The following is a 12919-nucleotide window of genomic DNA, read 5'->3' on the forward strand; positions in this document are numbered from 1 at the left end:
TATTTTTTATTTCTTTATGCAATTTTCCTTAGCTGTACTAACAGATCAGATATTTGTTGCTTCACTTGGAAGACTGGTGTATACTCTGGCTCATTTTTCAGATGGATAAAATTCAAATCCTTGGGAAAGTTGAAGAGGCAAGACTTTTTTTTACTGGTATCACTAAGAACAGAACCTAGCAAGAGCTTCTTCACTTTATCTTTTAGGCTCTGATTTGTCTGTCACTGTTTGTGCTTTTGCCTGATAAAGGCAATGCAGCTACAGCCAAACATTTCAATACTTTTATTAACTATGTACTCGGTGCTTTGCTAAATTGCCTTGATGTAAGCAGGAAAAAAAATCAGAACTAAATATGAAAAATATACACTTGATGCAATGGGATGCAGAGGACTGACTGAATGCACAGATGAAACTGGTTTAATTTGATTGAAAAAACACAAATACGTAACTGCGTGGGTATGCGGTGTGGAGGGCTGGGAGGACTCAGAGTTGCCCCCATACCTGTGAGCCTGAATAAGATAGGGAAGGTGACCAAGCAAAGCACAAATTGAGAGAGTGGGAGAGGAAAATTAAGGAGCTTTAGGCTCTGTTAAGATTGACCTTGTGAGGGGTCATCCAAGGTAAATCAGAGCCCATCGTGCAGGGCAGGGGAGAAGGGCATGCGACATACGGCATGGGAGGCCAGACGTGGCAGCCACGCAGTCGATGGCACCCACAGTGAACGTGGCAGGCACAGGGAGCACCCACCGCAGACCGTGTGTTCCACCCTGTTATGTGGAACGGGAAGGTGGGTAATGGTTGGAGGGGATCCAACAGGAAACTAAATAAAAGACTGCATCTAATCGTTCCATGCACTCTATTTACAAAGGACAAACACAGCAGCGAGAAATACTTGTATATTGCCTCCACCCCCAAAACGAACAACTCTGCGATTTGTGCCCACCTCCTGAGCCACCAGGACCTGCCCGAGGCCGGTTTGCAGCTGGGTGTCCGGGACATGACCCGAACAGGGCAGAGAGCCCCGGGCCCATCCCCAAAAACACACAGCACCTACCCCAAGCCCCCGCTCCAGCCTGGCTGCAGCACCAGGGGAAACGCACTCGGTTTGCCATGTTCTGCACCACCTCCTTGAATTTATGTGGATTTTATCGCGCCGATGCCCACCCGTGCACCTGACCCTCGGCTCCCTCGATGCCAGGAGCCGCTGCTTCACCCGTTTAGCGCCGGCCCCATGGCGGAGCCGTGCCCCCCTCACCGGCAGCTAACGGCCGCCGCCGCTCCCCGCCTGACGCAACCCGCGCCCCGCTTTGCCCCATGCGCGGCGAAACACCCCGCCCGCCTTGCATCACCCGCGGGGCAGCCCGGCCGGGATGAGCCGAGCCGAGCCGAGCCGAGCCGGGCTGGCCCCGGCCGCCAACCGGGGCCGTGCGGGGCGGGGCGGGGCGGGCTCGGCTCCCTCCGGCCTTTAAAGCCCGGCGGCGGCGTGTGCCGCCTCAGCAGCGCCCGGCGCCGCCATGAAGCGCGATCCGCAGCGCCCTCAGGAGTGCCCCGGCCGGCCCCAGGGGCAGCCCGAGCCCCCCTCTCCTCCTCCTCCTCCTCCTCCTCCTCCTCCTCCTCCTCCTCCTCCTTCTTCTTCTTCATCCTCCTCCCCGGAGCCGCCGCTGTGGATCTTCGGGTACGGCTCGCTGGTGTGGAGGCCGGGCTTCGAGTTCACGTCGCGCAAGGTGGGCTTCATCCGCGGCTACAGCCGGCGCTTCTGGCAGGGGGACACCTTCCACCGCGGCAGCGAGAAGGCGGTGAGGCAGGGGGCGGCCCCCGGGGGGCGGCTGTGGGGCGGGGGGGCTCGGCCGGGCTCGGCTGCTGACGGCTCTCCCTCTGCTCTGTCCCGCAGCCCGGCCGGGTGGTGACGCTGATGGAGGATGGCGGGGTGAGTACGGTGCTGGATGGGGGCTGCCGGGTGGGCTCGGCCACCACGTCCCTCCCCTTGGTGCCCTGGGTTCGTGGGGGCCCCTGGGTGAGGTGGGTTGGGGGCTGCTGGATGTGCCCCCTTCCATCACCGCCCCAAACTGACCTCCCTGCTCTGTCTTCGTTGCAGGCGTGCACGTGGGGTGTTGCCTATGAGGTGTGCGGGGAGCAGATCGCTGCGTCGCTGCAGTACCTGAACATGCGAGAGGCCGTCCTGGGGGGCTACGACACCAAGCTGGTCAAGTTCCACCCGCAGGACAAGGATGCAGAGGAGCCCATCCAGGCTCTGGTTTACATTGCCACCCCCCAGAACCCCTCCTACCTCGGCCCAGCATCTGAAGAAGACATCGCAGCGCAAATCATGGCCTCAAGCGGTTGTGCTGGCCACAACATAGAGTACTTGCTGAGACTGGCAGACTTCATGCGCTACTTCTGTCCTCAAGCAGAGGATAAACATCTCTTCTCCATCGAAGAGGCTCTCATTTCTATCCTCCCCTGCATGTGCCACACAGAGGAGACCCTAGAAGAAACTTCAGGTGTCCCTCAGAAGACCAAGAGCTGAAATGAAAGCATCTTGCAGGGCCTCAGTGAAAGGGACATAAGGAAAAAACAATAGGGACAGTCTTAACTCTGAAAAATACACTAGACTGAGTGAATGAAGGGAAAGCTAGCAAATGGGTGGGGAGGGAGGAAGTGGAGGGGCTGTAAAATGTGTTTGCTGTAGGACTTGCAATTAGGACCTGTTACACTCCTTACTTGTAGCACCAAGACAGTCATCACGGCTTTCCAGGTGGGAAGCAGGGGTCTTGGTTGGAACTTTGCTCTAAGACTTGCTTTTGGGGGTCAAACCTGAAGCATTCATCTTCTTAAGAGGGGAAAGAGGCTCATTGACTTTGCACTTTTTTTTTTTAACTTTGAAGACTAGTTGAGCAGGACTTGACTGGGTTTTAGCAGTATATATGCAATTCTACCTCAGGCAAAAAGCTGTTTGTGTCGTGGTGACTTGGGCAGGTTCTGCCAAATTTCCCCCTTTTTCCCCCCCCCCCACCCCCCCCATACCAACTCCAGTGCAATATTAAGTGAACCTTGCCTTAAGTGGCCTCTGTAGGCTCTTGTGAATCCTACTTCCTTATGTTGTAAAGGATCACACTAATGCATTTATTTTTCTAAACTGTTGTGTTGTATTTATTTATACTGCATATCCCCCCCTTAGGAGATATGTCTGAACTGCCTGCTTATGTGCCACTCGGTGTGTGTAGCCCACATTCAACCTTGCAATTGTGCCTTTGAGTTTTAGATCAGTTTTCTGAGGAGCTACGCCTGCTTTAATGACAGAAGCTGTTCTCCAAGCTTCACTGACCTTGTGCTGCTACAAACTTTACTGACTTCATAAGAAATGGTCCTGTCTGTGTAGGAACTCTGTACTATCTGGAGGAAAGCTGCCTGGATGCAGCAGCACTTTAACTAGCCCTGTATTAGATAAGCCTCTTCTGCTTCAGGGTAACACAGGTTTCTGGTGAAGCATTTGAGGGTTCTAGTTCCACACCTAGGACTGAGTCTGTCAGGTGCATTTTTACTTGACTGCAAAGGACCGTCACCGAGCATACTTGCAAGTTTAGGAGTTCCTGAAATGCCTGCTCTATCACGTGAAGCATAGGTACTGCTGCAAGCTCAGGCTTCTCAGCTTTAAACATACTCACAGCTTTAAAATCCATAGTATTTTGAAAGAAAACTGCTGCTGCTACTACAACCAGCAAGAGAGCTGTTGAGAGCTGACCTCTGGGATGTTTGACTCCTCCCAAATACTATGTTTTTTTTTAATAAAAATAGGGAATGTTTATATTACTGTGGCTTATATGTATGAACTGATGCTGTGCCCAGTAATAAACTGACAAAATAAATGACTTTTTTGTACTTTTTTCAATTAGTGACTTCAAATTGATACTGATTTTTAATGTGCTTGGCTTTTTTGTTTTGTCTTTGTTTTTTAAACTTTGCTGGTAATGCTGCTGTAGCCCCCCCCCCCCCTTTTTTTTTTGTCTTATTTCTGAGCAGCTTCCCTCAGCTGGACCTACTGGAAGATGTACATTTGAATCTTTCCCTTTAAGAAAAGTGGGTTCAGTCATTTTCTCAGCTTCCAGCTCTTGTTGACTCTGGAGTACTAGTGCTGACAACAAACAAGCCAGCCCTCCTGACTGTACAGAGCAGGCACGGAAATGTAATGCTCCCTTGGCAGGACAAGGGCCTTTTGCCTGAGTTGAACTTACCCTTGCTGTTTCCAAGAAGTAATAGTGCAATGACAAGAATCTGCCACCCCCAGCTGGCTCTGCTGACTGCAGTGGAGGAGAGGTGTTTTTTTTTTTTTTTTCCTTGTTTTGTGCACAGTTGCTGCATACAGGGGTGATGGGCAGCTGCCCTTCTGCCTGATTTCTCTTGTGACCAGCTGCTCCAGCACACAGATTACAGTATATACCTGTACTGTCCATCTCAAGATAGGAGGGAGGGAGTGAAAACTAACTGAAACAACTTAATTTACCACTAATTAAAGGCAGGTGCATGTTTCAGAGGGGTAATAGTCTAGAGAAAACTACACTTTCCCTGTTCCACGGAGGCTCTCACTTCAACTGAGCAGCTGCATCTCCCCTCCTGGGGTGCAGCTGCAGAAGAGCAGAGTCAGCCTTCAGCTGAACGTAGGCAGCAGAAAGCCTGCTCTCACCTCTGCTTCTGCCAGCAGTGCCCTTATTATGTGCCCTTGCTGCTTTGAGCAACATCCTCTGTTTGGGACCATAAGACAGCTTTGCAATAACTCACAATGCCTTTCTGGAGATGCTTACGTGTACAGCTGGAGATGTCCTGTGAGAGAAAGTGGTACTGCAGCCACTGGCTATTTTTATTTTTAAGTCACTGCTTTGGGGAGAAATCCCCCTGTTCTCACTCCCAGCTGCAATCTTCCTGGCTCTTAATTGCTTTGGTCCTCACCAGGATGGTCTGAAAGCTTATTGCTTCCCTGGCTTTTCAGCCTCTCTGGTTTGCTAGTATCTGCCAGCTGGAAAATTAAAGTGTTAAAGGAATTAACTTAATTAGCAGGGAAACACTCCCATATTAGTACAAGATTGAGGTTAGATATCAAAATATCTCCACCTAAAACAAAACAAAACAAAAAAACATCTTCACCCCTTTCAAATTTTCAGATGCAAAATCATTGCAGACAGGAATTAATAGCAGATGTGCAATAAGCACCCAGCATTACTGTTTCACATGGAGAGATGCTTTGTTCCGCCTGTGGCAGGCAGCAAGTGCTTGTGAGCAACCGCATCAGTGCTGGGAACGTTCCTTCAGCTCCTGTTTCTTCTTCCCTTGAAAAGTTAAGTATTTAAAGCACAGATGTAATTCTCCACCAACCTACCCTTTCACTACAGGGGCAGCAGGGTGTGATTCAGCTGGAAACAGCCCCAATTCCTGACAGCTCTGCCACAGGTCTGGGGAAAAGCACTTCACCTTATCAGTGGGTGATACAACTGCCCGCAGCTGCAAAATGCTGCCGGACATCCCTGGAGGTGCTTCCATATTGAGTGGCTTCCTTGCTCGTCCGCAGTTTCCTCTTCTCTGCATTCCCTACAGCAAGTTCATGCCTATTGGGTCCCCTCACATAATAAACCAACTTTCCCAGTTGCAGTAAAAACATGTTTACAAGCACTGTCACATACTTCCCAAGTCTAAAACCAGTACAATTCACATGATTTCAGTCCTTTCTTCAACCTTTTCCATTCTTTTGCCCAGGAGCTCCCACAGAGCCCTGGAACACAGGCCTGAGTCATCATTTCCTTGAGTACAGCAGGACCAACTCAGCTGTTTCACAACGGCACAGCCAGCTAAGTAAAGTAGAAAACAACTGTTAATCCAGCCCTTCGTGTGTATGAAACACTCCTCAGGGCACACAGTCCTTCGTGGAACAGGACAGAGAAACTCAGAAACATTAAAAGCATTCAGAGAAGGCAAAAACACAAGAAAAACTCACTGTTTCTCTAGAGCCAGTTCCCTGCACAGCATCACCAAGCTGTAAACCTACCTCTGCTCCATACACACTCCGAAGCACAGGCTTCGAAGACCACCAAAGAGATGATGTGGGCTCTCAGTGCCAGAAGGAAGAAAGAGGGGCTGTTGAGTCGGTAAGGCTGACTTTGCATAAACCAGCCTGAATCATTCAACACAAAACACGCAGATACACCCGTGTATTTTGAAGCTTCTCCTTGTAACACGTTCCTTGCAGCTCGGTGCCAGAATGGTAGCACTGCCCATGGCCAAAACCCACAAGTCAACCTAAGCCTGGAAAGTCCGTCACGGAACTTGAAGCTCGTTTATATCATGTTCAGCTCAATGAGCAGAGCTTGGCTGGGAGACCTCCCCCCAGTCAGACTCCTCATTTTGGCACTGCCAGAGTTCACAAAAGCACATAGGTCAGCAGCACCAGACCCAAAGGGTTGCTCAGAGCTGACAGACAGGCGTACAGAAGGGCAGCCCCAAATACAAGCGGGCATTGATGTACCAGCAGCATGCAGCCCAGCTCAGCACCACGTGCTCCCCTGGGCACAGGAGGAACAGGAAGGGACAAGAAACATATTTACAGTTAGGCTGTGAAAAAACTATGCTTTGCTCGCAGCAAAAGCAGCAACCACCCAGCAGGCTTGGAATTTCCTATTAACAAGTTGCCTTGGCTTGAGCAGAAGCCTCCCCAGTTCACGTGCTGTATTAAAGTTATTAGAGAAGTCCCACGTGTCTTTAAAACAGCATCAGGAGCAGGAGCACAGGGAGGGAGGAGGGAAGTGGGCATTCTGGACAGCCCTGTGGAAGCTCTACATGCTGTGTTTACAAACCCCGTGTACTTTTTGTTTGTCTTTTGGATGTGTTTTATTCTTTCCCAGCTCCCTTTTCATCTTACAGTAGTGCCAGCCAAACTGATGAGTGTTTATGCTTTTGAATTCCTGAAGCACAGCCAGTACCTTGAACTCCAGAGAATGAGACTGAAATAACGTGGAAGGTCAGGGAAGTTCAGAGACACAGAGGTGCTGTTTTCCTAGCTGGGGACACCACACTGTTCCCAAGCCATACTGAGCTAGCTGCTCTGGGGACACACGAACAAAGACTGCTCTCTTACGTCCTCCTGTTTATGCTGCTTTTTGCCTCCCTCATCTCACTTTTAATGGGGCACATGTCCATGAATCTTCAATTAAAACCCCTGGAGATCAGCTTGGCCCAAGGCTGACAGCTGAAGAGAGACCTGATAGCTGCTGGTAGTTGAAGCCCACCACCAAGAATATCAGGGAAGGGAAAGGTTTTATCCCAACTCTCACGCTCCGCTGGCTCACAGGGCAGGAACGAGCCGCAGAGCGCTGCTTTGTCCACAAACAGATAGCAGCTATTGCAGCACACAGAGATCTGTAACCGCTTCACCCACGGGAAGAAAAGTCAGAGGATGACTTTAGGAGAGGTTTCGTTTGCTGGTTAGCAAGCTCAACCTTCAGAGACATGACTAATGCTCGCTTGGGCACATGCTGGGTACATGCAGGTCAGCTCTGCCGTGCAGTTTGGGTAGCTTGCAGAGCATCCACAGATGGCCTCTACCTTATCGGACACCTCATGCCTTCTGCACAAAGCTGTTGCTCGTACATGACACGAGGTGCTTGCTGACTCTGCCTCGAGCTGGAGCTATGGACCTACTGACAATGGCAGCATAGACGACATTGAAATCATTTCACAAACTCGTATCCAGCCCGCTTACAGCAATTATAACCTCGTCTACAAACAGCCTCAGGGGCAACCACAACCAGCTTGCTGATATTAAACTCCGTCTACACAAAGCATATGTGACATTTGAAAACATTCGGAAAACAAGCCGAAAAAGCAGCCTTTTATCCTCTCCTTGTCTAGACGGTACACCCGCGTTTCCAAACTCCAAGTCACCAACAGAGCACGTGATGCCCAGAGCGGCGAGAAGAGGCAGGGGCTGCTGGGGATGTGCTTACATTACCTCTGCTCACCCTGCGGGTACCGCACCAGGACGGTGTTGCTGGGTGCACTTTCACATTTTGGCAGGACAGCCGGGGCTGGAAGCGACCTCCCAGGACCGTGGCTGGCACGCTGTGACCGCTGGTGGTACTTGGGGTGGGAGATACTGTTACAGGCAGCGGGGGTCAGCAGCTTCATCCTCAGGATGCTTCTACTGACATCATGAGATGAAATCTTGTTATTTATTTTTTTCTTCAGTGAGGTATACCCATTCCTTTAAAAACAACTGACCCCAAAGTGTATTTCAAACAGCTGGCAGGTTTTTAGATCATATATACATTCATTCTTTTGGTCTGCTTTATAAGAGTGTGTTCTTCTCCTTGGCATTCTTCTTTGCCAACACACAATCCCATTTTTAGAGAAGGAAAAGAACAGGAATGCTCAGCTCTCCATGACAGACACTGCTTTTTATCTTCCCTCTGACATCGAATATTAGAGACTCTATTACTTAGGCAGGAGCCAGATGAAATCATGTCTCTTGTTGCTAAACAGCACAGTAAATTCTGGCAGCATTGGCATCTCTAAACTACATATATATCATATCTATTCCTGGAAATGCATTCTATAATTTCAGGACCCACGAGTTCAGGACAGAGGATAGAAACTAATTATGGGACCAGCCTCATTTAGAATCAATACCCATGATTTTTTTTCCAGAAGATCCATGCCTCATTTCATTTGATCCAAGGATGCTAAAATAAGCAGCAACTCAGTTCCTTTTTCTCCTGTATGGTTCTGCATTTATTTATGCAGACCTTACTCCAAATGTGAGGAAACTGCTCTCCATTTTCACTTTTCTCTGAGAATTCACTACCTGCAAACTTTGAGCCATCTTCACACCACCTTTGTGAGGAGGTGGTATTTCTATTTTACAGGTGGAGAATTGAGACATTGAGAATCTGATTTCCGAAGTGTACACTGACTGCACAATGTGAAACACTGAGGGATGATGTTTTTTCTTGGAACTGTACATTAGGTATTCAGAGATAACCCTGTGGGAAAAAGATAATGTGTGCTCACATCATCAGCACTCAATTATGAAGCAAACATACAAAAGTCATCTGAAATTTTCATGGGTCCCTTTATGTTTGCCATTGTCCGATTAGAATCCATGCTTCTGCAAGTTTACTAATTCACTGTTAGGTACATAAAGTTTTAAAGAATACTAAGTTTGTGTAATATTTATTTGCCATCTAAAAATGAACCTTGAGGGTTTAGGGGGTTCAGGGAAACATTCATATTTTATACATATATATATATATATGTATGTATACACACTTAATGTTTGTCTTACACACATCACTCAAATTTGCTGCAGTCCCTCAAGCTTTTTTAGCTAATGGCTTAGGCTCGCAGTTGCTGTCAGTTCCAAACTTCTCACATGTTTATTCCTGTAACATCTCAGACACAGGCTCTGTTTTGAATTACGAATTTAAACCTCATTACTTCTCTCATTTGCTATCAATTATATCACTGCAAAGAAGAGCTGGGCTCTCTAATCTGTCTGCGAATACTCTACCAGGCCAACACTTGCTTTTAGCATTTAGTTATTTGATTCCAGACAGACACAAAGAAACATAGCAAACTGCCCTGTAACCAAATTACGTTCATTACGCAATACATACCTCTGATTGCATATGGCAAGAGCAAGTTATCAAAGCCAGGGAAGCAAATCTCCTTCGGCAGAGCTCATGATGACATGTTTCAAATCTCCTTCGGCAGAGCTCATGATGACATGTTTCAAAAACACACAAATCACTTGGGGATTAGCAGACCACAGAAATTATTGTGATTTCCAGTCCCAAATCAACACTGTGTTTAGAAACCTATTGCGCTTCCCAGATTCAGCATTACATCAGTAGGTTTTCAGCTAGTCAATAGGAATTGAGCTGAGTGACAAATAACTAAAAAACTAGACAGTAATTATTTTTTCCATGTTAACCAAACTAAATATATCACATTATACTCTGACTAAGAGTAGATACAGTAACCTCTTTCAAACTCTGAACAGAATGATGTAAGACTGCAATCACCTAGATGAACAGGTATCATGGAGCTGAATTACTGCTTCAAAAGCACTTAAAAAACAGAGGTTTAAGTTGTACCCTTATTCTTCTTTAGATCTAGTTCAAGTGTTACATCATGCCAAGTGTTATGTCAAAGCAATATTGTAATGCTATGGATATAAATGAGATTAAATCAAAGAAAAACATGGGTTCAAAGTTAAAATAGAGGTCTGTAGGAATGCAGGAGCTGCCTACATGACCAGGCACTCAGACTCTACAGAAGGAGCAGGAGGAGGCAGAAGGACCAAGACACAGACGATCTGTCACATCATCCCCTATCAGATGCACAGAGTAACCAAAAATAGGGGGATTGGACATGAGCTTTCAGGATTCTCACACAGCCCAGGTTGTCCAGCTACCAGAGGCTGAACACCTCTTCTGTTTCCTCTGCTTGCCGAGGAAAACCACGGAGCTCTGTCACGGGCAATGAAGTGGCACGCAGGGGTGTGTCGAGGCACGTGCCATCTCACTGACTCGCCAGCAGCACGCAGCTAATGGCAGGCAGTCACGTGGCGACGGCTTAATGCGGTTTACAGAAAAAAAATAATAGAAAGCAACCCTGAGCCAACTAAGTGCAAAAATTGCTGACTCTTCCCTGGATGAAAAAACAAACAAAAACTCTCCAATAACACAAACAAAACAACAGAAAACCAAACAAAACAACAACAGAACAAAGAACCAAGATCCTTGCATAGGCTGAGTGAACCACAGGAAAACACTGCAATTTGAGACTGACCATGGAGAGGGTAACGCTACCAAAGGTGACTTCTTCAAAGAGGTCAGATCTTTGAGCCCATGCAGCCACACTTCTGTGAGGAAGTGGGGTGGCTTTTAGGGCTCCTCTGATGAGAATTTAGGCTTGTTTACCGAGAAAAGTTACTTGAATTAAAGGAAGACGGAAATGTCCCCATTCAGCTCCTAACATGAATGCTCTTTCTGCAAAGTGCTTCCCTAGATGGGGAGTTACTCAGGGACACAACTGTAGAATGAGCACCATAAAATTTCTGGTCCCCAATGGCAATAAAATTCTGAAATTCACTCAGTAGCTTGAATACAAATGAAAATTTCTAGGTTTGAATTCTACTACAACATGAAAAGAAAACAGTACAAGAAACCTGGGTGTCAGACATCTCACAGTGCAGAGAGGACTCCTGCCTGTGATTCATCCCTTCCTAGAGGAAAGCCCACGTCAGGTCTGTGTGACAGCCCGAAGCAGCAGGAAATTTCCAAATGGGCTCCTCTAATCTCAGAGCAGCAATTACAGGCTTTTTTGTTGTTGTTTTTGAAAAAGTTGGTGAAGGTTTATTCAGTGTCACAATGCTTGCAAACTACATGCACAGCTTTCTCTTAATTCACGGTTCCCGCAACAATGCGATGCAAGGCTATGAGGGCTTTAAAAATTAACACCTCTAGACAGAAACATTTCTCCTGTCAACCAAAAACATTGAAGACAACATGTGGATCTTGGGAAAATTTAGCAAAGGCTAAAGAGCAAGAAGAAAAAAACAGGTTCATGCAAACAAATGTCACAGAGCTGACAAGGGATACTGTACCCCTGGATGCTCAGAAGCTCACATCACACCTTGCTACTGTTGTGTCACAGTACTGAGGATTTAACACAACCAGTGACACTGCAGAAGAAGGAAGAGACAGCCCATGGGAAATTCAAGAAAACATGAAAAGTGGTGTTTAAGTCTTTTCCTCCCATGCCTCATTCTATCAGTGATGCTCATGAGCTAAGGAAGGAAGGAGATGTCATTTCATACCTGAGCACTGAAACACTTCCTCATGCCTGGGATGCAAACTAATACCCTCATATGCCACTAGAAGAACATTACATAGATAGTTTGGTACAAAACGCCTGGAAGACCCATTAGCTTTGCAGTAAATTCACTTTCCTGAGGGAAGAGGCAGGAGCTAAGAGGAGGGCAAAGCTGGAGGAAACCCAACTCATCTTATCATGCATTTCTCCATTTCAGAAGGCATTTGGTGCAAGCTTCTCAGAATACTAATCTGAAAGCTACAAGAAAGGCTTGTTTTTGCAGAACAGACCTGGTGGCTGGATCTGAGAGCTGGCCCATATGTTTCACCCCAATAAAGATGCTCTTAGGAGGAATGATGAATTGCCCCTTCCCCTCTCATTCACCACTACACACCTGGTACATGCTGCAAATAAAAACAAACAAAAACCAACCAACCTTCACAATTCAGCTAGTGCTTATGCCTAGGAGTATAAGACGCAATTGTCTTTATTTTAGTATATATATCGCAGTTATACTTAACATCCAAGCAGCATCTCTCCTTGGGTAGGGAGCTACAATGTGTTTTCCAGCCACTCGAGCTGCAAATTTCCAAAGGGCAGCACGGAGTGCACAGCCATCTCTTCTTGAGCAGTAAGGGGAGAACAATGAAGGAGCCTTATAGGCATGTCAAGCTGTAACGTGTTTCAGACTGAACAGTCAACAACAAAAACAAAGGCAGAAATGAGAGGAGGAGGAGCCTGGGAGCAGAGGCAGACCAGCTTGCCCTACAGACTGTAGATCAGGACTAGCAGAGCAGTGGTCATAGGGCAGCATTTCCCAAAGTATGTTGATCCACATCCTGCCCCTAAAGTGATTTTATCAGTCATGTTAGTCCCCCTCCCAGCTGCAACTCAGCTATTCCTCAGCTACAAGCAAAGTTTCCTATTCCTTTAGCACAGATCTTTTCCCACTGAGCTGTGTGTGCCACCCCCCCACACCCTGGGAAATGCTGCTAAAGGAAATACTTCAGGAAAATGGGAGTAAAGCAAAATATAGCCCTAGGCAGACAGAAGGCATTCA

The 12919-nt window shown here is 47.3% G+C and overlaps 1 protein-coding gene across 1 annotated transcript; it reads left to right on the forward strand.

Moving 5' to 3' along the window:
- Window positions 1–1514: 1514 nt before the first annotated feature.
- Window positions 1515–3948, forward strand: CHAC1 (ChaC glutathione specific gamma-glutamylcyclotransferase 1; the record flags this gene model as incomplete). The annotated part of the gene is made up of 3 exons (XM_082761352.1): window positions 1515–1796; window positions 1892–1927; window positions 2096–3948. 3 exons carry the CDS (start codon window positions 1515–1517, stop codon window positions 2525–2527), a joined length of 750 nt encoding a protein of 249 aa, XP_082617478.1. The 3' UTR covers window positions 2528–3948.
- Between the last annotated feature and the right edge of the window lie 8971 nt (window positions 3949–12919).

This window comes from Aythya marila, assembly GCF_965140915.1.
Source record: "Aythya marila genome assembly, chromosome: 5".
Taxonomy (NCBI): Eukaryota; Metazoa; Chordata; class Aves; order Anseriformes; family Anatidae; genus Aythya; species Aythya marila.